The 22,862-nt window shown below is 50.2% G+C and overlaps 9 protein-coding genes across 9 annotated transcripts; 5 read left to right on the plus strand and 4 right to left on the minus strand.

Moving 5' to 3' along the window:
* Positions 1-19: 19 nt before the first annotated feature.
* On the minus strand, positions 20-566 carry Aspvir_004238 (PET191 family protein; the record flags this gene model as incomplete). The annotated part of the gene is made up of 3 exons (XM_043267469.1): positions 20-206; positions 271-412; positions 542-566. 3 exons carry the CDS (start codon positions 564-566, stop codon positions 20-22), a joined length of 354 nt encoding a protein of 117 aa, XP_043123404.1.
* A 347-nt stretch (positions 567-913) lies between these two features.
* Aspvir_004239 (sterol esterase) lies at positions 914-2,411 on the plus strand (the record flags this gene model as incomplete). Its single annotated transcript, XM_043267470.1, has 2 exons — positions 914-1,025; positions 1,120-2,411. 2 exons carry the CDS (start codon positions 914-916, stop codon positions 2,409-2,411), a joined length of 1,404 nt encoding a protein of 467 aa, XP_043123405.1.
* A 3,024-nt stretch (positions 2,412-5,435) lies between these two features.
* On the plus strand, positions 5,436-6,291 carry Aspvir_004240 (putative RAS small monomeric GTPase (Rsr1); the record flags this gene model as incomplete). Its single annotated transcript, XM_043267471.1, has 5 exons — positions 5,436-5,500; positions 5,551-5,573; positions 5,673-5,687; positions 5,742-5,751; positions 5,871-6,291. 5 exons carry the CDS (start codon positions 5,436-5,438, stop codon positions 6,289-6,291), a joined length of 534 nt encoding a protein of 177 aa, XP_043123406.1.
* Positions 6,292-7,012: 721 nt separating this feature from the next.
* On the minus strand, positions 7,013-8,824 carry Aspvir_004241 (putative 3-methylcrotonyl-CoA carboxylase, beta subunit (MccB); the record flags this gene model as incomplete). Its single annotated transcript, XM_043267472.1, has 2 exons — positions 7,013-7,307; positions 7,383-8,824. The coding sequence occupies 2 exons, from the start codon at positions 8,822-8,824 to the stop codon at positions 7,013-7,015; spliced, it is 1,737 nt and encodes a 578-aa protein (XP_043123407.1).
* Positions 8,825-9,232: 408 nt separating this feature from the next.
* Aspvir_004242 (isovaleryl-CoA dehydrogenase) lies at positions 9,233-10,844 on the plus strand (the record flags this gene model as incomplete). The annotated part of the gene is made up of 6 exons (XM_043267473.1): positions 9,233-9,407; positions 9,481-9,568; positions 9,623-9,717; positions 9,788-10,023; positions 10,089-10,366; positions 10,433-10,844. 6 exons carry the CDS (start codon positions 9,233-9,235, stop codon positions 10,842-10,844), a joined length of 1,284 nt encoding a protein of 427 aa, XP_043123408.1.
* Positions 10,845-10,964: 120 nt separating this feature from the next.
* Aspvir_004243 (uncharacterized protein) lies at positions 10,965-12,116 on the minus strand (the record flags this gene model as incomplete). Its single annotated transcript, XM_043267474.1, has 2 exons — positions 10,965-11,954; positions 12,039-12,116. The coding sequence occupies 2 exons, from the start codon at positions 12,114-12,116 to the stop codon at positions 10,965-10,967; spliced, it is 1,068 nt and encodes a 355-aa protein (XP_043123409.1).
* A 569-nt stretch (positions 12,117-12,685) lies between these two features.
* Aspvir_004244 (acetyl/propionyl/methylcrotonyl-CoA carboxylase subunit alpha) lies at positions 12,686-15,294 on the plus strand (the record flags this gene model as incomplete). Its single annotated transcript, XM_043267475.1, has 5 exons — positions 12,686-12,837; positions 12,890-13,088; positions 13,144-13,241; positions 13,292-14,915; positions 15,229-15,294. 5 exons carry the CDS (start codon positions 12,686-12,688, stop codon positions 15,292-15,294), a joined length of 2,139 nt encoding a protein of 712 aa, XP_043123410.1.
* Positions 15,295-17,283: 1,989 nt separating this feature from the next.
* Aspvir_004245 (putative D-arabinitol dehydrogenase ArbD) lies at positions 17,284-18,562 on the plus strand (the record flags this gene model as incomplete). The annotated part of the gene is made up of 4 exons (XM_043267476.1): positions 17,284-17,698; positions 17,762-17,831; positions 17,899-18,324; positions 18,382-18,562. The coding sequence occupies 4 exons, from the start codon at positions 17,284-17,286 to the stop codon at positions 18,560-18,562; spliced, it is 1,092 nt and encodes a 363-aa protein (XP_043123411.1).
* A 662-nt stretch (positions 18,563-19,224) lies between these two features.
* Positions 19,225-21,791, minus strand: lysF (homoaconitase LysF; the record flags this gene model as incomplete). The annotated part of the gene is made up of 5 exons (XM_043267477.1): positions 19,225-19,613; positions 19,676-19,774; positions 19,827-20,129; positions 20,186-21,734; positions 21,786-21,791. 5 exons carry the CDS (start codon positions 21,789-21,791, stop codon positions 19,225-19,227), a joined length of 2,346 nt encoding a protein of 781 aa, XP_043123412.1.
* Positions 21,792-22,862: the final 1,071 nt, after the last annotated feature.

Genomic DNA, 22,862 nt, shown 5'->3' on the forward strand with positions numbered 1-22,862 from the left:
AAGTCGGGAGCTTGAAAACTTATAGACCCCTAGTCTTCTCAGGGTCCATCTGCACTTCATTTCCACTGATCTCCTTAACGGTTTCGAAGGCGGGCTTGCCGGCGTATAGTTGCTGGTGGGACTGAGATTTGCCTCCTTCGAGCTCCCTGGAAACTGAAATGGGCTGATTTCCACGGAATCGCTTTCGCATGTCGATCAACCCACGCCTAGATCGTGCCCATTGTCAGCGTTATCCACAGCAATTAAAGCATGCATGTCCGTTCCACTCACTTGCACTCGCTGAATCCTTTCCGCAGCTGTTGGCATTTCATAGGCAGTTCATCGACGAGAGGGGCGCTCAAGCATTCACGCGGGGTGTGCCGCTGGACCATGATGCAATCCGACTCTTGTAGGCATTGCGCCAGTGCGTCTCCTGAGAAAAGTCGCCAAACTCATTAGCATCCAGATATGTTACATTGTAGGTGAGGATCACGGAAGGGACGTGGAACGTGGTCCTTGGGAAAACGCCCCAATTGTTATAGGTAAATTGAGAAGTACTCACTTATATCCCTGCATGAGCTCGGCATCGTGCAGTTGTGCAGAAAGCGCGTCGATGGACTGTCCTAACCACAATCAAACCGTCTGGTATCAGATCGTCGGAATCTCCTCGGCGGCGAAAATCCGGGCTAACCCTCTTTGGGCCTCTGCTTGTCCCCGGATTAAGTAAGCATCACATGAAAATGGACGGGCACGATGCCGCATGACGTCGAGGTCTTGGTTGATCTCTAAAAGACGAACCATTGACCATGAAGCATTCTCGTTTAATCCTTGATCCAGCGCACTATGTTAGTCGGCGCTGATGACTGCGAGTGTTATTTTCAATCCCCTCCACTGAATCACATCCGCCAGAGCAAGTGGTCAACATAACATCACCATGGCCGTGCCACTGCTCGGACGACTGTTTTGGTTCGAATACCTTGCGCTTTTTGCGTCCTTGATTCTAGTGCTGCTGGAATGGATCATACATTTCATTACATTCTTGCTGCGTAAGTATACTAAGGAGGCGCCTCGGGTCTCAATTTTCACAACCTCCAATTGCAATTCAAGGCACGTTGAGGATAAGGGGCTAAGCTAGAGCAGCGGAGCCTGTGATCGAGTTCTGTCACGATCGTTCCAAGGCCATATTCAATTTCCTGATGCCGGCAGAGAGACTATACAAGCGTGGTAAGGAGGAGCAGATCGCTGCACAGGTCGCGCAGGCCTCCAACTTTGCAGACATTTGTGCCATTTTTGGATATGAGGCGGAGGAGCACATCGTGCAGACGAAAGATGGCTTTCTGATAGGTCTACACCGCCTGGCGTATCGCAAAGGCGAGGAAGGTCGTCTCGTCAACCGGGGAGAGGGAACAATCGAGAAAAAGGTTGTCTACCTCCATCACGGTCTTTTGATGTGCAGCGAAGTCTTCGTGTGTTTGACGGATGCTCAGCGATGTCTCCCTTTTCAGCTTGTGGAGAGAGGATACGATGTCTGGCTTGGGAACAATCGCGGCAACAAATATTCCAAGAAGTCTATCCATCACTCTCCCCTGTCCACTAAGTTCTGGGGCTTTTCGATGGACGAGTTTGCGTTCTACGATATCCCAGACAGCATTAACTACATTCTGAATGTCACAGGACGGGCGTCCTTGTCGTATATCGGGTTCTCGCAAGGTACAGCGCAGGCCTTTGCGGCTCTATCGATTCATCCGTTGCTCAACCAGCAGATAGACGTCTTTGTGGCCCTTGCACCTGCAATGGCGCCCTCAGGACTTCGGAATCGTATCGTGGACTCATTGATGAAGGCTTCACCCAACTTTTTGTTTCTCCTCTTTGGTAGACGCAGCATCCTCAGTTCTACCCCTATGTGGCAGACAATCCTCTACCCTCCAATCTTCGTTCGCATAATCGACGCATCGCTTTCAATTCTTTTTGGTTGGGAGGGCAAGAACATCAGCCGCTATCAGAAACTGGCAAGTTACCTGCATCTCTATTCGTTCACTAGCACAAAGTCGGTGGTGCATTGGTTTCAAATCATGCGGCATAGGACCTTTCAAATGTATGATGATGAAGTTCATGCTCCGTTCAGCGTCGTGGCAAGTCAACGGTTTTACAAACCGGTCAAGTACCCCACCAGGAACATCAAGACCCCGGTTGTTCTCCTATACGGTGGAAGTGACAGTCTGATTGATATCGGGGCGATGTTGCGAGAGCTCCCGCGAGGGACTATGGCCAAGTCGATTCCGAGTTATGAGCATTTGGACTTCCTCTGGGCAAGAGACGTGGACGAACAGGTGTTTGGACACGTTTTCAAGGCTCTTGAGCGGTACAGCTCCGGAGAATATAGCGGAAAGAAAGGGCACGGAGCAGTCAAACAGACCAACGGCTTGATATAACCTACAGCTTCAACGGAAACTGTTGCTGCCGTGCCTTTTATTGTCTATAGCGGTCATGTCTCCCGTCTATTTTGCTGTGGATGTACGAGGATACGATGAATTCAGCGACTCTTTGATTGCTTGATATCTGTTGGACAATTACGTCAGAGCTTGCTCCAACTTTCCGTTCAGTTATAGACCATAGACCTGTCCATAGCTAAACTCACATCCAAATAGCGCTTACGGAGTATGTTGCGTTGCCTGACTTTCCGAATGGTCTTGGCCTTGATGGTACTTCCTCATCAAGGGTACCTGACATCCGACTTAGGCGAGAGATAAGGTAGGCCATGTATCATTGTGTTGAGGCTATAGCGGCTAGCAGACCACATAATGCAAACGTATCCCCCTGGAAAATTGAAGGGACGTCTGACGATGTGTGCGGACTACCTATGTGTGACACCATGATTGGCAGAGCATCCTGTCTGTGTTTAATGGACAGACACAGAGTGAATGCCAGGCACCTGCATATTATGTTGCATGTGTATAGATAATGAGAATATCTCTGATCTATCCACATATACTGTATCATCGCGATGTGTCCCAGTCATGATTCGACCTGTCAAGTCAGTCATATGATAAGAGGCACAGACTTACGCTCTTGCCATGACCCTCTTTCCAGATGATTCTCCCATGAATGCCAGTGCTCGGGTGTTAGTATGGCTTTCCAATGTAGTACCGCTTCACCATGTAATGATGTCTGGCGTAATCCTACCTTAGGTACGTGTTCCTGGCAGACTGTGTTGTCTTGTTTGTCAACATCATCTACGTCAATCATCTGCAGCTCTAGACCCAGCCGATAGATTCCTACAACTGCCATGGCAGACAAACTACTGAGCCGATGTCGGAAAAAGAGTTGACAGGTAAGTTCTGGCAAAAATATGTGTATGTTTCAAGGACTTTCCTGGCATCTCCATTGAATTGTGGGAGGTTGTCTGCAACCCTGGTGCCAATCATGTAGATTTTCGACTTTGAAGCGCCAAGTAGAAATTCTCATTCTATGACTCTCAATCCTCTGGCACCTTATAACTCAAATGGTTCCCCGAAGGCACCTATGGGCAATCTTGGAGAGTATGTACGTACTGGATCTACTGAATCTGCCGTTCCCACAAAACCTGCTTTTGGTGCCCGATTAGGAACCCCAGCAGACACCTTCTGTCATCCTGGACGCCACAAATAGTCTCATTAATCTCTATCGATTATCTCATTGAGTGACTACTTTCCTATTTCAGCCGAATATTGGACTTCTCTTCGGACTGTAAGTAGCCAGCTTAGGCCCTCATCTCTACATTCCCGTCGTCTCCCTCACCCTCCCTCCACCTGGTGTATCAGAGGGGTTGCCTGTCAACATCAATTTGAACATGACGGATGAATTTCCCCTAGTAATGATCAATATGGCATTGTCATGTTTGACTTGCCGCCATCTCTTTCCCTTTCCCCGTGGATCTGAGACGTTCGTGGCAGCGTTCAAGCCAAGCGTGCAATACGTCCGTCTTTTGATCAAACTGTGAAAATGCATCCTGAGCGTCGATGACTGGGACTCAGGACCGACACTCCGGTTATTCGTCTCCTCCTAGATTAGAATTCCCCAGATCCAGGAAGAACATGGGGGAAAAAAATAGCCGCGCTCACTGGTGGTTTCAGCAATACATCATTACATACGCCGACACCGCCATCGCCTGTTTGATAGGTCCTTTGGAGACACCAGTAACCACAACTCCATCACCGTTTAACCTTTCGTTGCAACGCTGACCCAAATAATGCCATTAAGACAGGGGGTGCCTATCGAGTTATCGCGGAATTCCAAGAGAATTCCACGGCCGTTCGCTTTTTCTCTGAGGTTTAGAGTTTAATCGCGGATATTGGATCGCCCGTGGTGTCCGCACAGCCATCACACATTCTCACCGCCGCCTAGTCGTCACGTTCGGATTCTGAGTTCAAACCAGAAAACTGAGGAAAGGGTCAGTGGCCTCCCTTACGTGCAATTCCATTGCATGCCATGCTAACCATTCTGCAGCGTGTCCAGGAACCAGTTTGATCTCAAGCCTCCCTCCGAAACGGAATCGCTTCTTATCGCTTCCTCCCCTCTCCCCACACCCGTTCTTCGGTCGTACCAGGAGTGACCAGACTAGCCCAGCCTAGCCTCCGGACGTTGGAACCAAATCTGTTGACATCAACTTTTTTTTTTTTCCTTTTTCGAGCGCATCGTTCCCTAATCACCACTGTCCCTTACTATCGAACCGGCGAACCTCTGGGTGTGATTTGATTAAAGGGCTCGATATAACCCTAGGTCGGAGGAATTGGTTAGCAATTGGCATTGGAAACTGATGTAACGGATCGCGTCTCGTCGCCCTTGCTCTTCCAGTGGGAGCCAGGAAATCAGACCACTACCCGTCCGGCTACGATTTAAAGGAGGATACCAGCAGCGAGCCTTTGACATACCCTACTGAACGCACTCCGAAATTCGATCGAACTTGGTTACACCGCTCTGCGAAGCACATCGGCGACAGCGTTGACAGGTAGATAACGCACACCTCCAATTGCGTTCCTTTGACGTTAGAGCTATGCACTGACGACCTGCGCGAAGTCTACAAGGTTGACTGTCTATCGAAAGAGTCCGTACAGTCTCGATGCGGCCCCAGTGAGTCCTCCTGTCAGAGATATCCTCATTTGAGGGACACTGCGTAACGGGTTACTGATATTACCATGTGTCAATTGCTAGACGGGAATATCACATTGTGGTTCTAGGCGCAGGTAGGAATATTCCTTCTGTCGGAAGACGCCCAAAAGGTACTTTTCGGCTAACTGATTGTCGATTGTCTGCGCTGTAGGAGGTGTGGGGAAAAGCTGTCTTACTGGTGCGTACTTTTCTCTTGCTCATTCCACCCTTGTTCCCCCTTCTTGCTCGCTGTGAGAACTGTGTTGCCGATTCAAGGATCTCCATCAATGAGGTACACCGTCTGATTTTCACAGCTCAATTCGTTCAGAATGTGTGGATCGAAAGCTATGACCCCACAATTGAAGACTCCTACCGAAAGCAGATTGAGGTCGATGTAAGTCGCTTTCGACGTTTGCGCTGGACTTTTAATGCTGACTCTTCCAGGGCCGGCAATGTATTCTGGAAATGTATGTTTTCGCAGGATCTTGTTGTCTGGGAGAATTGCCACCGTTGTTAGCTTGAGAGAGTACTGACGCTTGGATTGTTCAAAAGACTCGATACGGCAGGGACCGAGCAGTTCAGTAAGTCCCCCCGCTGTCTGATATTGTGACCTTTTGGCTAACGTGATTCTGTAGCCGCTATGAGGTAATTTATCTTATTCACTCCTTTGCCGATGGTTTCTGCGCTTTTCCAGCCAAACATGTTTATCATGTAGACGCCAGCTTCAGCTCGCCAGTGCTAACCCTATTTCTTTCACTCTCCAGGGAGCTTTACATGAAGCAAGGTCAAGGCTTTCTGCTCGTATTCTCTATCACCAGCATGTCATCCTTGAACGAGTTGTCCGAACTGAGGGAGCAGATTATCCGGATAAAGGATGACGAAAAAGTCCCCATTGTCATTGTGGGCAACAAATCCGATCTGGAGGAAGACCGCGCTGTTCCGCGAGCTCGAGCATTCGCACTTTCCCAGAGCTGGGGTAATGCTCCCTATTATGAAACTTCAGCGCGTAGGAGAGCAAACGTCAACGAGGTCTTTATTGATCTTTGCCGGCAAATAATCAGAAAAGACATGCAGGGAAACTCGTCCAATGGCTCCGACAATTCAGCGAGAAAGCGCGAAGGTGCCGGTCGTTACGATAAGAAGAAAGAAAAGAAACGACGAAAGGGCCCCTGTGTTATCTTATAAATCCCAAATCCACAACAGCACCAACGACGACTGCAGCAAGAAACCCCCAAGACGTCCGATTTCCTGTTCATTCCTGTCCATCGGTTCTGTGTATCACTGCTCGTACATCTTGAGCTTCGACAGACATCCTTCACACTCTCACATACCCATCAATTGCTTACAATTTCCTCACGACGTGCCCCATAACATGCTACACTATACGCCATTTACGTGCTCTTCCCAACGGTAGAACGACATTCAATTATAACGCGTTATTTTCATTATTACAAGTTGCCACCTGACTCTTGAAAGGCTGGAAAAGTTGTCGAGTGATCTCCTGATGATTTTCTTTTATCCATTCTCGACTGTCCCTGCCGTGTTGTTCTTGCAATTGGTATCAATGTTCCCCATGTTCTTGTCTACCCTGGTCTCCTGAGAGGCTCAGTCCGAACCGATTCCAGGAGAATCGGGTTGACTTCATTGCATCAGCTTGGTATCATGTTCCTACTATTCTTGTATACCACATATTTTCTAGAAGAATCGAGGAATTTGCCGTCTTGACCTCTCTGTCACAGTTCGCTTCCTGCCCGTTACTGACTGGAATACGCGTCCAAGCTGTTGTCATGCTAGTTCATGGAGAACTGGCAGCCGGTGTGTCTACGGGTCTCCTACGAGTCCAATCTGTATGAAATGTACACAAAGCGAATTTCGTGAGTAATGACCGCTGAATTACGCTATAAATTTACATTCTGAAAACACCAAAACGAGTCTGCACATCCTTGTCTACTCTGCCACCAAGAGCAGCCGCAAGGCTCAGGCCCAAAACATGTCTCGTCTGTGCTGGCGGAATGACACCATCGTCCCAGAGACGAGCGGAAGAAAAGATCGCTTCCGACTCACGGTCGATCCGTGCTTTCAGTTCCGGATCGGCGGTTCTACCGACTGCCTCCATGACAGCAGATAATTGTTCGGACCCCATGACACCTATCTTCGCGTTGGGCCACATGAACATCAGTCGTGGAGAGTATGCGCGGCCGCTATAAGAGACGGAGCAAAGTTAGCCTAGTGCACTGTGTCCTTCGAGGTAAATACAGCATAACGAGGGCGCTTACCACATCCCGTAATTTCCTGCTCCGGCGCTGGAGCCGAACACAACTGTAAATTTGGGAACGTCCGCGCAAGCCACTGCAGTCACCAGTTTGGCACCGTTCTTAGCGATCCCGCCCTTCTCAGCATCTGCTCCGACCATGAATCCGGAGATGTTCTGAAGGAATAGCAAGGGGATCTTGCGCTGAGCGCACAGTTCAATGAAGTGCGCTCCTTTTAGGGAAGACTCGGAAAATAGAATGCCGTTGTTCGCGACGATACCGACTTGGTGGCCGTAGATACGAGCAAATCCAGTCACCAGGGTGGTTCCGTAGTCACGTTTGAACTCTGCAAACTCGCTGCCGTCGACAATACGGGCAATGACTTCGTGAGCTGGTATCTGCTGGCGGAGGTTGGTTCCGACGATGCCGTCGAGCTCGGCCGGGTCATACAGCGGCTCCTTGATGGTATCTGCGGAGACCTGAGGTACGCTTGTTTTAGGGTAGTTGAGATTGGCGACGGATCTCCGGGCGAGGACAATGGCATGGGCATCATCCACGGCCAAGTAATCAGTGACACCGGAGATGGTGCTGTGTAGCTGGCCACCACCCAGATCTTCCGCGGAGACGACTTCACCCGTCGCTGCCTTGACCAGAGGAGGACCAGCCAGGAAGATAGTTCCCTGGTTCTCGACTATGATAGTCTCATCGCTCATGGCTGGGACATAGGCACCTCCAGCGGTGCAGGGCCCCATGACCACAGAGATCTGAGGGATTCCGAGAGAACTCATTCTGGCCTGGTTGAAGAAGATCCGTCCGAAATGCTCCTTGTCGGGGAAGACATCTGCCTGGTGGGGGAGATTGGCACCGCCCGAATCGACAAGGTAGAGGCATGGAAGCTTGTTCTCCTGGGCAATTGCTTGCGCGCGGAGGTGCTTTTTCACGGTAATGGGGTAGTATGTTCCTCCCTTGACAGTGCTGTCATTAGCCACGATCATACAGGTAACGCCCTCCACTTGGCCAATGCCTGTAATAATGCCTCCAGCGGGAACGTCTTCCCCGGGATAGACGCCATGGCCAGCTAGGGGTGAAAGCTCCAGGAAGGACGTCCCTGGATCAATGAGCGCAGTGACACGATCGCGCGGGAGCATCTTTCCTCGAGCGACATGCTTCTCCTTAGCTTTTTGCGGTCCTCCCTGTGCAATGGTAGTGTGTAGACTGGCCATTCGGTCCACCAACTCTCTCATCTGTTGCGCGTTCTCCTGGAATTCAGCGGAGGTGGTGTCCACCGCAGTGGGGAGCACGGAAATGGCGCTGGCATGATGCGGATGTGTATAGCTGGCCACAGTTCGTGACGAGATGCGAGAGTATGTTAAAACCAGGTTTCTTTGTGCCGGGAGTCGTCGAGGATACGGAAGGGTGGTTGCTCTGAAGCACAAGCCCCGGAGGAGCGGAGATGGGGCACGCATTGCGGGGATGGCTGTGGAGCAAAGGAAATGTTGATGTTCAGCAGATGACGGGGGTTATTATGGCATGGCCTTGACTGAAATTCCAAGAGCGATCTCAAAAGACAGGACAGTGTCCTCAAGGAAGTGGGAAAAGACTGTGAGAAAGGAAAGGCTGCGGGTTGATGATGGGGAAGAAAAAGAAGGGCATGACGATGAGTCCCCGGACTCCAGCTTAACGGCTGCGGAGAAGAAACAGCGACGATTGCCGCGTTTACCCGCCGCTGGCCTCAGGCCCGCTCTTCTCTCTGCCTCGCATCGCTATGTAAATGCAACCATCCTCGGCTTTCATTTTTGCTGATATTCATCATTCTTTTTCGTTGCCTGAGAATTCTGAAATCTCCCTTGGAAGAGTGTTTATTCTCATCCACAATGGCTTCCGTAGCGTCCCTATTTCGGACCTCGTCCAGGACCCTTTGCAGGATGAGGACGCCGCTCATCTACACCCCCGCATCAAGGTCGCTGGCAATCAAACATCCCAAGGGATTCGTACCGCCCACCGAGGACGAGCTGCTGGAGCTAAGAGAGCGAGTACAAGAGTTTACGAGTATGTGATGAGCCTTTCATCATCCGATTATCACGTTATATCTGCACTTCTCCGATACTTATGCGTATTCAAGGGCGCGAAATACCTGAGGAGGTCGCCGCTCGGACAGATTCACAGAATGAGTTCCCGGCAGAGATGTGGAAGAAACTGGGAGACGCCGGGTTAGTGCTTCAAGGCATTTTCGTACCCTACAGGGCCTAATTGTGTTTCACTAGGTTTCTTGGTGTCACTGCCAACGAGGAGTACGGTGGACTTGGCATGGGCTATCAAGCGCACTGTATAGTGATGGAAGAACTCAGCAGAGCTTCAGGTATTTGCCCCTGGTTGCGGCTTTTCAAGGCTTGCATTCAAACTTGAGTGTTGACTCGTTTGACCTACAGGGAGTATCGCTTTGTCCTACGCAGCACATTCGCAGCTTTGCGTAAACCAACTGTCCTTGAATGGTACTGAAGACCAGAAGGCTCGGTTCCTCCCTGGGCTCCTGTCCGGCGAGAAGATCGGAGCATTGGCCATGTCAGAGCACTCCGCAGGCTCTGATGTTGTCAGCATGAAGACGACTGCTAAAGCAGTCGACGGTGGTTGGGTACTGAACGGCACCAAGATGTGGATCACGAACGTGAGTAGTAATTAATCCTACAGCAGCTCTTGTGAGCACTGACACTGACCCTAACTACGATTTAGGGTCCCGACGCAGACTATATTGTCGTCTATGCCAAAACAGAGCCGGAAAAGGGCTCCAAGGGCATCTCCGCATTCGTCGTGGAAAAGACATTCAAGGGCTTCTCCTGCGCGCGCAAGCTTGACAAGCTCGGTATGCGTGGATCAAACACCGGAGAACTTGTTTTCGAAGATGTCTTCGTCCCCAAGGAGAACCTCCTCGGGGAGTTGAACAAGGGCGTCAGAGTTCTCATGGAGGGTCTTGATCTCGAACGGCTTGTCCTGAGCGCTGGTCCACTCGGGTAGGCTATCCTCGCTGTGAAAGTATTTATATTCTGAAGATTATGGCACTAATTGGAATTTAATAGAATCATGCAAGCGGCCCTCGACCTCGTGCTCCCATATACCCATACTCGCAAACAATTCGGAACACCCATTGCCCACAACCAGCTTATTCAAGGGAAGCTGGCAGATATGTATACCAAGCTTTCAGCATCGCGCTCTTATACCTATGCTACGGCACGACATATCGATAACTCCGCAGCTACCGGCGAGGTTTCGATCCGCACGCAGGACTGCGCGGGCGCCATCTTGTACGCTGCCGAGAGAGCCACCGAGTGTGCCCTGGATGCTATTCAACTTATGGGCGGTAATGGGTACATCAACGAGATCCCTGCTGGGCGGCTGCTCCGGGATGCGAAGCTCTATGAGATTGGAGCCGGTACTAGTGAGATCAGACGGATGGTGATCGGGCGCGCTTTTAACAAGGAATATGCATAGAGAAAGGACTGTATGAAAGTTGAATGTATAGAAGAATTCTGATATCATTTATCATCTAATTCTTGCATGATCTAAATATACGTATAGCTCAATTTGGGCCTTGTCGGTTCATATACCGGTTTATTTCTCATTCGTCTTCTGCCTGGTTGACCTTCTCACCGGGCCCGACGATGCAATCGCGGCGATTCCTTTTTTGCCAGCTGTGTTCAATACATTGCTTTCTGACCTTAACCTCTTGGGAGCATCGATGCTCGTATCCTGATGCTCCTCGGCAAGGTCTGACGCCTTACGTTTTCGATGCTTCCCAGAAGAAAGCGATGAACCGTTGCCCTCAGCATTGGTCGGTTCGGCTTCACCTCGTTTCGTGGTGATATCGTCCATTTCCGGGTCTTCAAGAGAGCGCGCAAAGTCGTTCAACTCGGGAACGACGGGCACACTGGTGATTGATTCCATCTCTCTGATCTTGTGCAGGGGAATCGATGACACAGACTCCGCGGGAGTCGATGCCAGGCTATTGTCGGAGGCAGCATCAGTTTCGCGAAGATTATCCAGCGAGGCGCCAGAGGTGCAGTCTGAACTGTCTTCCTTTTGACTCTCTTTTTGCAATATGGCGCCGATTAATCGTGAGCGGTCATGTTCCTTGTCCACCTTGAGATGACCCAGTTTGCGCAGACGTAGTCGATCGTTTGCAGGATGAGAATTTCGAAACACCTCCCGCCAGTTCTTCAGCAGTGCAACCTTCTCCCCATCGCCCGGCTCATACAAGTGGACCGTGTTTTTTTCATCATCGGAGCTCTTCCACACCACCGCTTGAAACGACGCCTGGTCTGTCTTGAATGCTGGTGATTCGGCGACAACCCCGCCACGATGAAGCCGGTGCACCAATGTCTTCTTTTCCAGCAATCCTTGTCGTTGAATGTCCTCAAGCAGTTCTCCACTATATCCGTTGTTCTTCATTACATCCATCATCCGTCGCCTCTTTTCAACGGTTGGGTCGTCATCATAATAATCATCAGACAATTCGTCCCAATCACTGTAAACGTCCTCTACGTCGAGAGAGGGATCATCAAAGTACAACACGTCGTGTGTAGCGGCTTCAGCCAAATCATCCTATATCGTTAATCGACTCGTCAGCATAAAATCGAGGACACGTCCGCTAATTAAGCGGAAATTGCAGCGAGCGCAATGACTAACAGCGATGGTTGGATCTGGTTCCTCAATCCAAAAGATATCTTCATCGTCGTATTCGTCGAGAAATTCGTCATCTGACATTTCGAAAGGCGTGACAACGTTGGCGAAGTCAGATCACAGAGCGATAAAATTGCACCGCTTCGTTGTCGAGAAAGCGTAACTAGGCCGCCTGGAATTGGAAAGACCTAAGGAGCGCAGAAATTTTCCGTGGCGACAAATAGGCCTCGCGAGAGAGAAAGGAAAAGAGTGTCTTTGCAATCAGAAAGCACAACCAAGCTCTATATCCCAGTTGATCTCAAGTATAACAGAAACCACCGCAAATGATAGAAAAAATGGACGGTGACGTCGTGTCTTGGGGCTGATCGCTGTCTCCCTTCGACTTCCGCCCAGCAGAACTCGCCGAGATGGATTGCAGAGTGGAGTACTGGTCACGTGCATATATTTTCCCCGCAGTTTCGCTTTGCGTCGGCTCAAGGGGGTGATGTTACTGTCATGCTTCGGTAGAACCTGAGCCAGGGCCTTATTTTTTCTTAAGACTCGCGGAGAGCTCCTCAAAGCTACTTTCGCTCGTATCTGAACTATGCTGAGAGTTTTGAAAAACCTGCACAGAAATTCAACATAGGGCTGTTTAGCAGCAGCAATTTGTCGCTATGGCTCTCTCGTCTCTTCTCCGCATTTCTTCCCGCATGGGCCCGACAGCAGCTCGACGGTCCCGAAGAACAGCGTCCACTGCCGCCAGTACTCATGTGCCACAGAGGAAACTGGACTCCGTTCTTATTGCCAACAGAGGAGAGATAGCATTGTATGATTAGGATGGTTTAACGTTTTATTAAGCTCCACTGACCAGATTATAGACGAGTAGGCCGCACGGCTTCTCAACACGGCATCAAAGTGACAACGCTATACACGGATCCCGACAGACATGCTCAGCACGCGTTGGGCTCACCATTTGCATTTAATCTCGGCTCAGTTTCTGCATATCTCGATGGTGACCGCATCATCGAGATTGCTAAGAGAGAAGGCTGCCAAGCGATACATCCCGGTTACGGTTTTGTAAGTGTTTGCCAACGAATAAACGATCCTGTACACTTATCATTGTTGTATGTAGTTGAGTGAAAACTCAGAGTTTGCGCGGAAATGCACAGAAGCTGGTCTAGTCTTCATCGGTCCCCCGTGGAAAGCAATCGAGGATATGGGAGACAAGAGGTATGCCGATCACGAAGGTCCATCTTTTACCCCTCGCTAATATCTTGAAGCCAGTCAAAGAAGATCATGACAGCTGCAGGTGTACCTTGCGTTCCTGGCTATCACGGCTCAAATCAAGATGTGAACTTCCTCGAAGCCGAAGCCGATAAGATCAAATACCCCGTGCTTATTAAAGCAGTCAAAGGTGGTGGCGGCAAAGGGATGCGTATCGCCAATTCTAAAGCTGAATTTCAGGCTCAATTGCAATCTGCGAAATCAGAAGCCATGAACTCGTTCGGAGACGACCACGTCTTGGTCGAGAAGTACATTACAACACCACGTCACATCGAAGTTCAGGTCTTTGCAGACAAGTACGGCAACTGTGTCGCTCTAGGAGAGAGAGATTGCAGCATACAAAGACGGCATCAGAAGATCCTTGAGGAGTCTCCAGCACCCCATCTACCAGACGCAACCAGAAAAGATATCTGGGCGAAGGCGAGAGCTGCAGCGCTGGCCGTAGGCTACGAGGGTGCTGGTACCGTCGAGTTTATTTTCGACAACGACACCGGCGAATTCTTCTTTATGGAGATGAATACTCGGCTGCAAGTTGAGCATCCCGTTACAGAGATGGTCACCGGTCAGGACCTCGTCCACTGGCAGATCAAAATCGCGGAGGGCGCCCCTCTGCCATTGACCCAGGATCAAGTTGAAGCTGAAATGGCTCACCGCGGACACGCCATCGAGGCTAGAATATACGCAGAAAATCCGGACCAAGGTTTCATCCCTGACTCTGGCACTCTACTGCACGTTCGCACTCCTGCGACGTCAGACGACGTCAGAATAGATGCAGGTTTTGTCGCGGGAGATGAAGTCTCAGCTCACTACGACCCCATGATTGCAAAACTGATCGTTCGCGGTGCCACCCGGCAAGAGGCAATCCGCAAACTAGCAGCCGCCTTGGAAGAATATGAGGTCGCAGGCCCTATCACCAACATCGAGTTCATCAAATCCGTTTGCAGAAGCCCAGATTTCATCAAAGGCGAGGTGGAGACAGGCTACATTGAAAAGCACCGCGATGAATTGTTCATCAAGGACCCGATTGAGGATGAGGTACTTGCACAAGTGGCGCTGGCTTGTCTACACCACAACTCTGAATCAGCGACCGGAAAGCAGGCAACCTTTGAAGGATCCGCTGTCGGATTCAGCCCCAGCTACCAAGTACGAGAGATGACACTAGCAGAACTGACACCGGGACGGAAAGATAGCACAAAGTTCAATGTTCGTGTCAAGCAGACTGGCAACAATGTGTTTGATATCGAGGTTGGCAGTCGGGTTTTCGAGCAAGTGACTAGCCATAGCGATCCCGCATCCAAAGTCGTGACATCCTTCTTTCCCCACACACGACTTGACACGACTGTGATACAAGACGGCGATTCCGTCGTTGCATTCCTGCGAGGTGCTCAATACCGCCTGACAATCCCACGGGCCAAATGGATGGAAAAAGCATTGGGCATGAAGGATGTCACCAACAGTGTCTTGGCCCCGATGCCCTGCAAGGTGCTGCGCGTGGAGGTCAAGGCAGGCGATGTTGTGGAAAAAGACCAGCCGCTGGTTGTAATTGAGAGTATGAAGATGGAAACAGTTATTCGCAGCCCCCAGAAGGGAACCATCTCCAAAGTGGTACATCAAAAAGGGGTAAGTCACGCGTCTTTTTTTTTTTGCGCTTTTGTTTTTATTGTCGTTGCCCCCTGCGCATCGTTCCCGTTTATTGATCAGTCACTTGACCGATGGGGTGACGACGCTCATTAATTAATGGCCTGGATCTCGGCCCGTTAGTTTGGCGCCAAGTCGGACCAGGATGGTTGGAGTATGGGAGTCTTGGAGAGCTGTGACCGAAGCACGGACCCTCACGTCAAGCTTCGAGAACACCCTTCCCTTGTGCTTCCAGAACTTCCGCTTTTTGATCTCTGGTTATCAGGAGTGGTGGATGACTGACGTGTTTTTACAGGATCAATGCAAGAGCGGTACTCCTCTGGTCGAATTTGCAGAGGAAGGTGAAGGGACTTCCAGTTGATGCACCAACTTTGCATTGGAACTAGGATACGACCGATTGGGAACGGACATTGTACTGTGTACGTCGATATGTTTTGCCAGATTTCCTTTTGGGCGTAGACGTCTGCATTAGATCCGAATACAGGAGCTGCATATGTTGTAACCTTGGTCATGAGTCGGCATGTCTGCATCAAAATGTATTAGTAAACATCCTACATCGATAGGTACTGTTTAAATTGTCCGCCCTGACGATTGTCAATAATAGGGTAGCGAATGGCACAGCTTGAGAAGCATCACAAAATTACTAAAAGTATGCACAGTTCAGAAGAGTCTTGAGACCACCCTGGAAGGTTGTGGAAGCAAGACGAGCCCATAAAAGGAGAGCATGAGGCTCCTGGACATGGGACGTGCGGGGAAGTTTGGGTTGTGGTCATTATTTACCGAGTTCCATCTGGGAGTACCAGATCCACTACGGAGTACTGGGCACTACTCCACTTCCCCCAAGTCCTTAGTGCGAATGATGCCACGGATTGGACCGGATTCTCTCAGGTAAACAGTAGACTACTTCGTGCTCCTTGGTGCACTCAATCCCTCTTGTGCTGCGGAGTACAGTGCTTAGACTTGGTCGCCACAGGATCAGCTAAGATGTGGCAAGTAACTTAGTGATCTCCTCCTCATCTTTGATGCCCATTTGCATGTAATTCACAGGAGGTAAGTATCAGTAACCGAGTACATACAGGCTGCAGCGGTTAGCTTGCCATAAGACGGATGCTGGCATTGGCACGCATCCAGGATATTCAAGATTGAAGCACTCGAAGTATGTTTTTACTTTTTCTTGATAATAAGAGGTTGTGACAGATATCAAATGAAAAGTTTCTGACGATAAACATCGACATGACGGATGACTCGGTTGCATGATCAATCCTTTTCTCCTACGCAGTTAACAGACTTAACGGTATTGTTGAATTGACAAGATTAGTGCAACCCCTACTATGCTTACTATTCTAGAATTAGCGATTATTGGAGGTACTTACGACATCTTTCCTACTTCTGATGGCCAACATTATTTGGGTACGACTTGTTCTCCTTCACAAGCACACGAGGGCAAGGGGTAGATAGAGGACACGTCCAGATACTCCTTAGAAATGTTAATGCTAGTGAGAACACAAAGAATAAAAAGATGATAATGAAAATAAACAACAAGTAAATACAGGAAGATGGATAATGGACAGAATCTTCTACGCGAGGATCAAGGGGCCGTGTTGGAGTCACGCGGAAAGAAAAAAAAGGGCAGCGCATGGGCCAGTGGCTTGGAAATCTGGGAGAAAACCCCCACTGCATGGCAGATCTTGGTCCAGATCGCTGCATGGCGGTTGGGGTCTGGCCCAGTGATTTTTCCATCACCCGCCTGACATCACCCAGAAATATAGATAAACAAAGAAAAAGGAATCTACGAATGGGAAATTTCGTCCTGAATCATACGCCGGTCATCCGAGTCACGTCTGCAATTTCTTCCGTCTGACTTTTCTGTTCCATCGGATATCCCGTTGCGGCGTTCCATTCAAGGTACTTATTTCACCGCAATTGCTGCAGCTTTTGTATATACACAGCAGCAGTAACTAGATGCCTTTACTTGATAGTTGTACCTAATACATGGAGTAACCGCGTACCTATTGCCACTCCCTAGCTACATTTACATTCCCCAGCTCCTCCTCCATTAGACATTTTCTATTTTCTTCTTTGCCAACTTCTGGACCCACGGATTCGCATTATTTGCCAGCTCGCCGACTGCCATCTGCTTCCCTTTACCCAAGGGAGATCACCACTTCTATTTCCATTCTTCTTCTGGGCTTTATTATCAACATTTCTCCTCGCCTCGAGTACTTATTCGGACTTTCCCTCTCTTTCCCCAAGCTTTTTTACCTCTGTTTACTCTCCCTATCCAATCCCTATCCCCTGGGGACAACATCCCGCCGAGTGCAATCTTCTATCCACCTATCTCACATATACGATGTTCAAATCCACGATCGCTCGTCAGGCCGCGAAAGCTCTCAGTCAGAGCTCTCGCCCTGCTGCATTCGCTGCTCCTCCCCGGTCTTCCGCTTCTAAGACTTTCCTCCGATCCCTCTCGTACACAATTCCTCGCGCGAAAGATGGAAAGAAGGATTCCGAAGATTCCGCTGAAGTGGAAGGACGATTCGCGCGTACTGATGAGAGCGTCGTAATTGAATACCCCGCTGATGCGGACATGCCTCGTACTCCCGTCGTTCAGGGCCGTGGAGGAATGCACTTCAAGCGCACCCTTGCCCAATTCTCCCTAGAAAACAAGGTCAGCTTGGTGACAGGAGGTGCCCGCGGTCTTGGTTTGGTCATGTCTCAGGCGCTTGTTGCGTCCGGCTCTGATTTGGCCATTGTCGATTTAAACCGTAAGTTTCAGACAATTAATTTGCAACAGATGCATTCTAGCGGTGACGGCTAATGTGCCCCAGGAGAGGAAGCTGAAGAGCAGGCTCAGAAGCTTGTCGAACAGTTCAAGAAGGAGAATCCTGGCTTAGAACAGTAAGTCAATTGGCGTACCTCAGGCATTTTTTGCCAGTAACAGATCCTAACATCGTTTTTTATCTAGAATGCCCAACGTTACAGCTCATTACGCCGACGTGGCCAACCCTGAATCCGTAAATAACGCAATTGCGGAAGTTATCTCGAAGCACGGCCGCATCGATCACCTGGTCACTTCCGCTGGTTTTACCGAGAACTTCGATGCCATCTCCTACCCCTACGACCGCATGCAAAAGCTCTGGGGTGTCAACGTTGATGGTACATACTTGTTTGCAATTGGTGTTGCAAAGCATCTCATGGAACGCAAGGCTCCGGGCAGCATGGTCATGATTGGAAGCATGTCCGGTGCCATTGTCAACGTTCCTCAGCCCCAGGCTCCTTACAATGCGGCCAAGGCTGCCGTGCGTCACCTCGCCGCTTCTCTTGCTGTGGAGTGGGCCGCTCATGACATTCGGGTTAACTGCATCAGCCCTGGATACATGCTGACTGCTCTGTAAGCCACCATCTTCCACTTGATATTTTGAGCGACAGGCTGACCCAACCTCTATAGGACCCGCAAAATTCTCGATGAAAGGCCCGATCTGAGAGACAAATGGACCTCCCTCATTCCTGTCGGAAAGATGGGCACTCCCGAAGATCTGATGGGCGCCGTGACCTTCCTCCTCAGTGACGCATCCAAGTACATTACTGGTGCGGATCTCCGTGTCGACGGTGGATACACTTTGACCTAATCTGGAAGTGTGCGACTTGTCTTTATTTCGATGCTCTATGTCTTGCAGTTCTTCACGAAGCGATGTATGGGACTTTTGGATGCGCTATAGACCGTTCTGATTTGATTTGTTCCTTTCGGTAGTGAGCTGCCATTTAATACCTCATCCGGTTGTATTACAAGACGTTTGTCTTTTCGGGCGGGAGTACTTTTCAAGCGGAAAATGGTCATTTGATATTTCTTTACCTGGGAACAAGACCATTGCGTCTGGTTTTTCTTTTCTTCTCCATACAATAGACCTGTCAATTGTGGTTTGTTCTGTGATGAATGGGCTCCTCCCATGATGTCACGTCTCAACTACAAAGCCGTTGAGCTACATTCCAAAGTGGATTGTTCTCCATATCAGTGGGGATATCATCAGGAACATGGAAATTGGTTCGGTCCAGCCGATTGTACAAGAAGCACCTTTAGTTAGCGGTACTACTTACCATAACTGTTCAAGGGCGTAAAAAAAGAAGTATCTATTCGGACGGAAAAGTTCTCCGCCGGCTATTCTAACATCTAAGGGATATCATATCATCCAGACTATCTCCAAGTCCAGGTCCAAGCTCGACACGCAATGCACCCAGGGACAAGGGGGAAAAGGGAACTTTTGCACTGACAAAAAAAAGTACATGTACACGATCAAGCCTTGCTAATCTCCTTCTTCACCCACTTCTCCAATCCACCCTGGGCAATGATGTCTTGCAGGTTTGGAGGGAAAGCAGGTACACTCTGGCTCCAGGTTTCACCGCCCGGGCCTTCCTGGACGGTGACCTGGGAGGTGCGCACGTTCCAGCTGAAGGTCCATCCCGTGCGACGGGTTGGTTGCTTTTCGCTGCCAAAGGCTTCGCGCAGGCGCTCGACGAGGCGGGGCATCTCGAGGAGAGGAAGGGCGTTGTTGACGGCGTTACGGCTGAAGGTGTTGCCGATGCTGCCGGCGACGACAAGTGGGAGTTGCTTGGCGAGGATGGAGGTGGCGGCTTGCTCGCGGGAGGAGCCGCAGCCGAAGTTGAAGCCGGAGACGAAGATGTCTGTTGATTTGTGTTAGACTCTGGAGGATGAAAAGGGTGACAAGAAAGGGAAGGCGACAAACCTCCTGCGCGGGCGATGCCGCTGAAGGAAGGATCGTAGTTCTCCATGCAGACCTGCGCCATCTTCTCCTTGGTGACATCGTCCTGGTATGTGTACTTGCCTGTGACGTTCGTTAGCGCAAACAGTGTGATTGTTTGTCTGAGGAGGCTTACCAGGGTAGATGCCATCAGTGCTGATGTTGTCTGCATCAAGGAAGAGGATTTCACCTTCAACCTTCTCGGGGAAGCCGGGAACGATGTCGACCTCGGTAGCACCGGAGCCAGTCGACTCTTCCGGCATCACGGCCTTGCTCGACGACTCGATCATACTATCCAGCTGTCCAATGAACTTCTCCATTGCTTCCAAAGTCGTGTCGATGCGAGTACCGGACTCGACAACTTCGCCTTCACCGATGGAAACGCCGGCCCAGTCTTCAGGACGCTTGTAGATGCCGGGTCCGCTAATAACACCGTTCACTAGCCAAAGTTAGCGGTTTTTTACAGGTAAGGTACACTAATAGAGAGAGACATACGTGCACTGGCCGCGACAACCTCAGGACTGGCAAGATAGGCCTTGGCATCAGGCGAACCCATGCGGCCCTTGAAGTTTCGGTTACTGGCCGAAATTCCAACTTCACCCTCCTTGAGGAGACCGGCACCCAGACCAATACAGACGGCGCAACCCGCTGGCAGAGGGATAGCGCCGGCATCCATCAGAGCTTGCCAGTCACCCGCCTCCTCTGCAATCTTCTGTTCGGCCTTGGAAGCCGCCGCAACGTAGAATTCGACGCCGTCCGCGACCTTCACAGGCCCACCCGTCCTGGCAACGGCGTCCTTGAACACCTTGGCTGCGGCGGCAATATCCGACGCTCTCGAGTTAGTGCAGGATACCAAGTAGGCTTTGTCGATCTTCAGCTTCTGCTTCTCCAGTTCGTCAATCGGGGTGGCAACCTTGACGGAGTTCGGTCCGGAAACGTAGGGCGAGAGGGTCGACAGATCCAGGTACAGGTATTTGGCGTACTTGGCGCCACGGTCAGCGACGGTGGGGTTGGCGAACAACTCGTTGATACGCTCCTCGGCAAATCGACGCGCCGTCTCTGTGCGCGATGCGGTAGCGGCCCTGTTTCTCAGCCACTGCTCCAGGGTCGAGTCGATGGGGAACAGTCCGGTCAGCGCGCCCCATTCGGTGGTCATGTTGGCGATGGTCAGACGGGTGTCGACAGAGAGGCTCTTCATGGTCTCCTGCGAGCCAGTGAACTCAATCGCGTAGTTGAGAACCTCGTCTTTGTTGAAGAGACCTGACAAAGCAACAATGACGTCCTTTCCGGTGACACCCTCAGGAAGGGTGCCGGTGAACTGCACCTTTGCGATAGGGGGGACCTTCCACCAGGTACGGCCGGTAGCCCAGATGGTCGCGGCATCGGTACGGACCATGGGAGTACCGAGACAACCAACTCCGCCGTACATGTTGGAGTGACTGTCACTAGCCACAGTGACGGTGCCAGGGAAGGCATATCCCTCCTCAATCATGATCTGATGGCCGACGCCGTGGCCTGCTGGGTAGAAGTCGATACCATGCTGGTTGGCAAACTTCTCAATCGATTCGTATTTCTTCAGATTCTTCTCGCTCTTGTTCTGAACATCGTGGTCCAGGGTCATGACAATCTGGTTGGGGTTGTGGACCTTGGATGCGCCGATTGCCATAAACTTGAGCGCGGTCGGCCATGAGTTGTCATGGGTCATGCAACGATGGGGGCTCAGCATCACATAGTCTCCAGCCTTGACGTATTGGCCTTCGGCGAGACCCAGGGAATACGCCTGTACGATCTTCTCCGTAAGAGTCTGGGGGACGCGGGGTGCGGCATCGGGGGCAGCATCGGGGGCGAGCCAACTCGACTGCGAAGGAGAGGTTTGTGTAGTCGGAGAGGATGCCTCAGCGTAACTGCGAAGGGAGGTAGTGGCAAAGGATCGAGGACGACAAAGAGACAGGGAGGTGGAGGAGGTTGATAATGGGATCAAGGGTCGACCGATAACGGGGGCTTGCAATGCTTTGCACCGAAGCAGCAAAGATCCGGTGCGTTTCTTCAGAAGTCAGTCATTGAACAATATAGTATGGAAGAAAGGAGAACATACAAACATTGTATGCTATATTTAAGGGTACAATGCAAATTGACTAAGAAAAACAAAAGAGGGTATCACAAGAAATGCCAAAAGAGAACAAGAACCCCAAAGGGAAAAATTGAGTCACGAGGAGAAAATCGGCAATTACTCGGTATCGCACCCGATGCCGGACGCAGCGTCTGGGGTATCTTAGTAATCAGCGCTCACTGGTTCGTCATCCTCAATCTCTGGGACCGAGCGCCTGGCTGCCTGGATGCCTCAGGTATCAACGATAGGCAGCCTGTCCAGCTCCACAAGATATGGGGACAATTTCCCGGTCATCAACGATAATCGATGAGACTCTAGATATTAGACTATTCTCAGATATCTAGATGATTCTAAGTGTGTATCACACTGATTGAATATGTATAGAGTCACTCATCCAGGCATCCGGCTATCTCTGGGTTGTCCCGTCTTTTATCTACGAGATTGGTCAAGTCGTCAAAACCATAATCGGTAACGACGCACTTGACTGATTCTTAGTTGATTCTATATCCAGCTATAAAATCGGATAGACTACCTAATATAAGTAGGTACCTACCGCCTCCTCAAATCATTGTCCAGCCTTCTAGAATGTTTCCTTCTTGTTGGGCCGCCCTCGTTCCTTTTCCATCCTCATTCGCCTCACCATCATTGTCTCATGATCAACTCCAGGCAACTCTTGTTCCTTATTATTTTCTAAAATCAAGGATCCAGATATCACGTTGACAAAACAATGGATGGATCTCTATCCGGGCCGCTCCAAATCCTCCGGAAGGTAAAAACCAGGAACTTTCTTTGAGCTGGGGCCGGTCGATGACATTTCTTGACGCTATTTTGTGTTAATCACTGGTTAATCATGATCACCAACACCACTCTTCTATCACTCTAGTCTGATTAAAGTACTTCAGCACCTCTGAATAGAACGATTAAGTCTTTTTGTATCCACCTCTTTTTATATCTGCCCATTTGTGGTCCTCTCTTGTAAGATCTCATGAATATATGCCAATCCTAGCCACATATCTCGCGGTTTGTCAGAATATCTCACTGTAATCTTGTTCTGGGCCACAT

This window comes from Aspergillus viridinutans (genome assembly GCF_018404265.1).
Source record: "Aspergillus viridinutans IFM 47045 DNA, scaffold_2, whole genome shotgun sequence".
Lineage (NCBI taxonomy): Eukaryota > Fungi > Ascomycota > Eurotiomycetes > Eurotiales > Aspergillaceae > Aspergillus > Aspergillus viridinutans.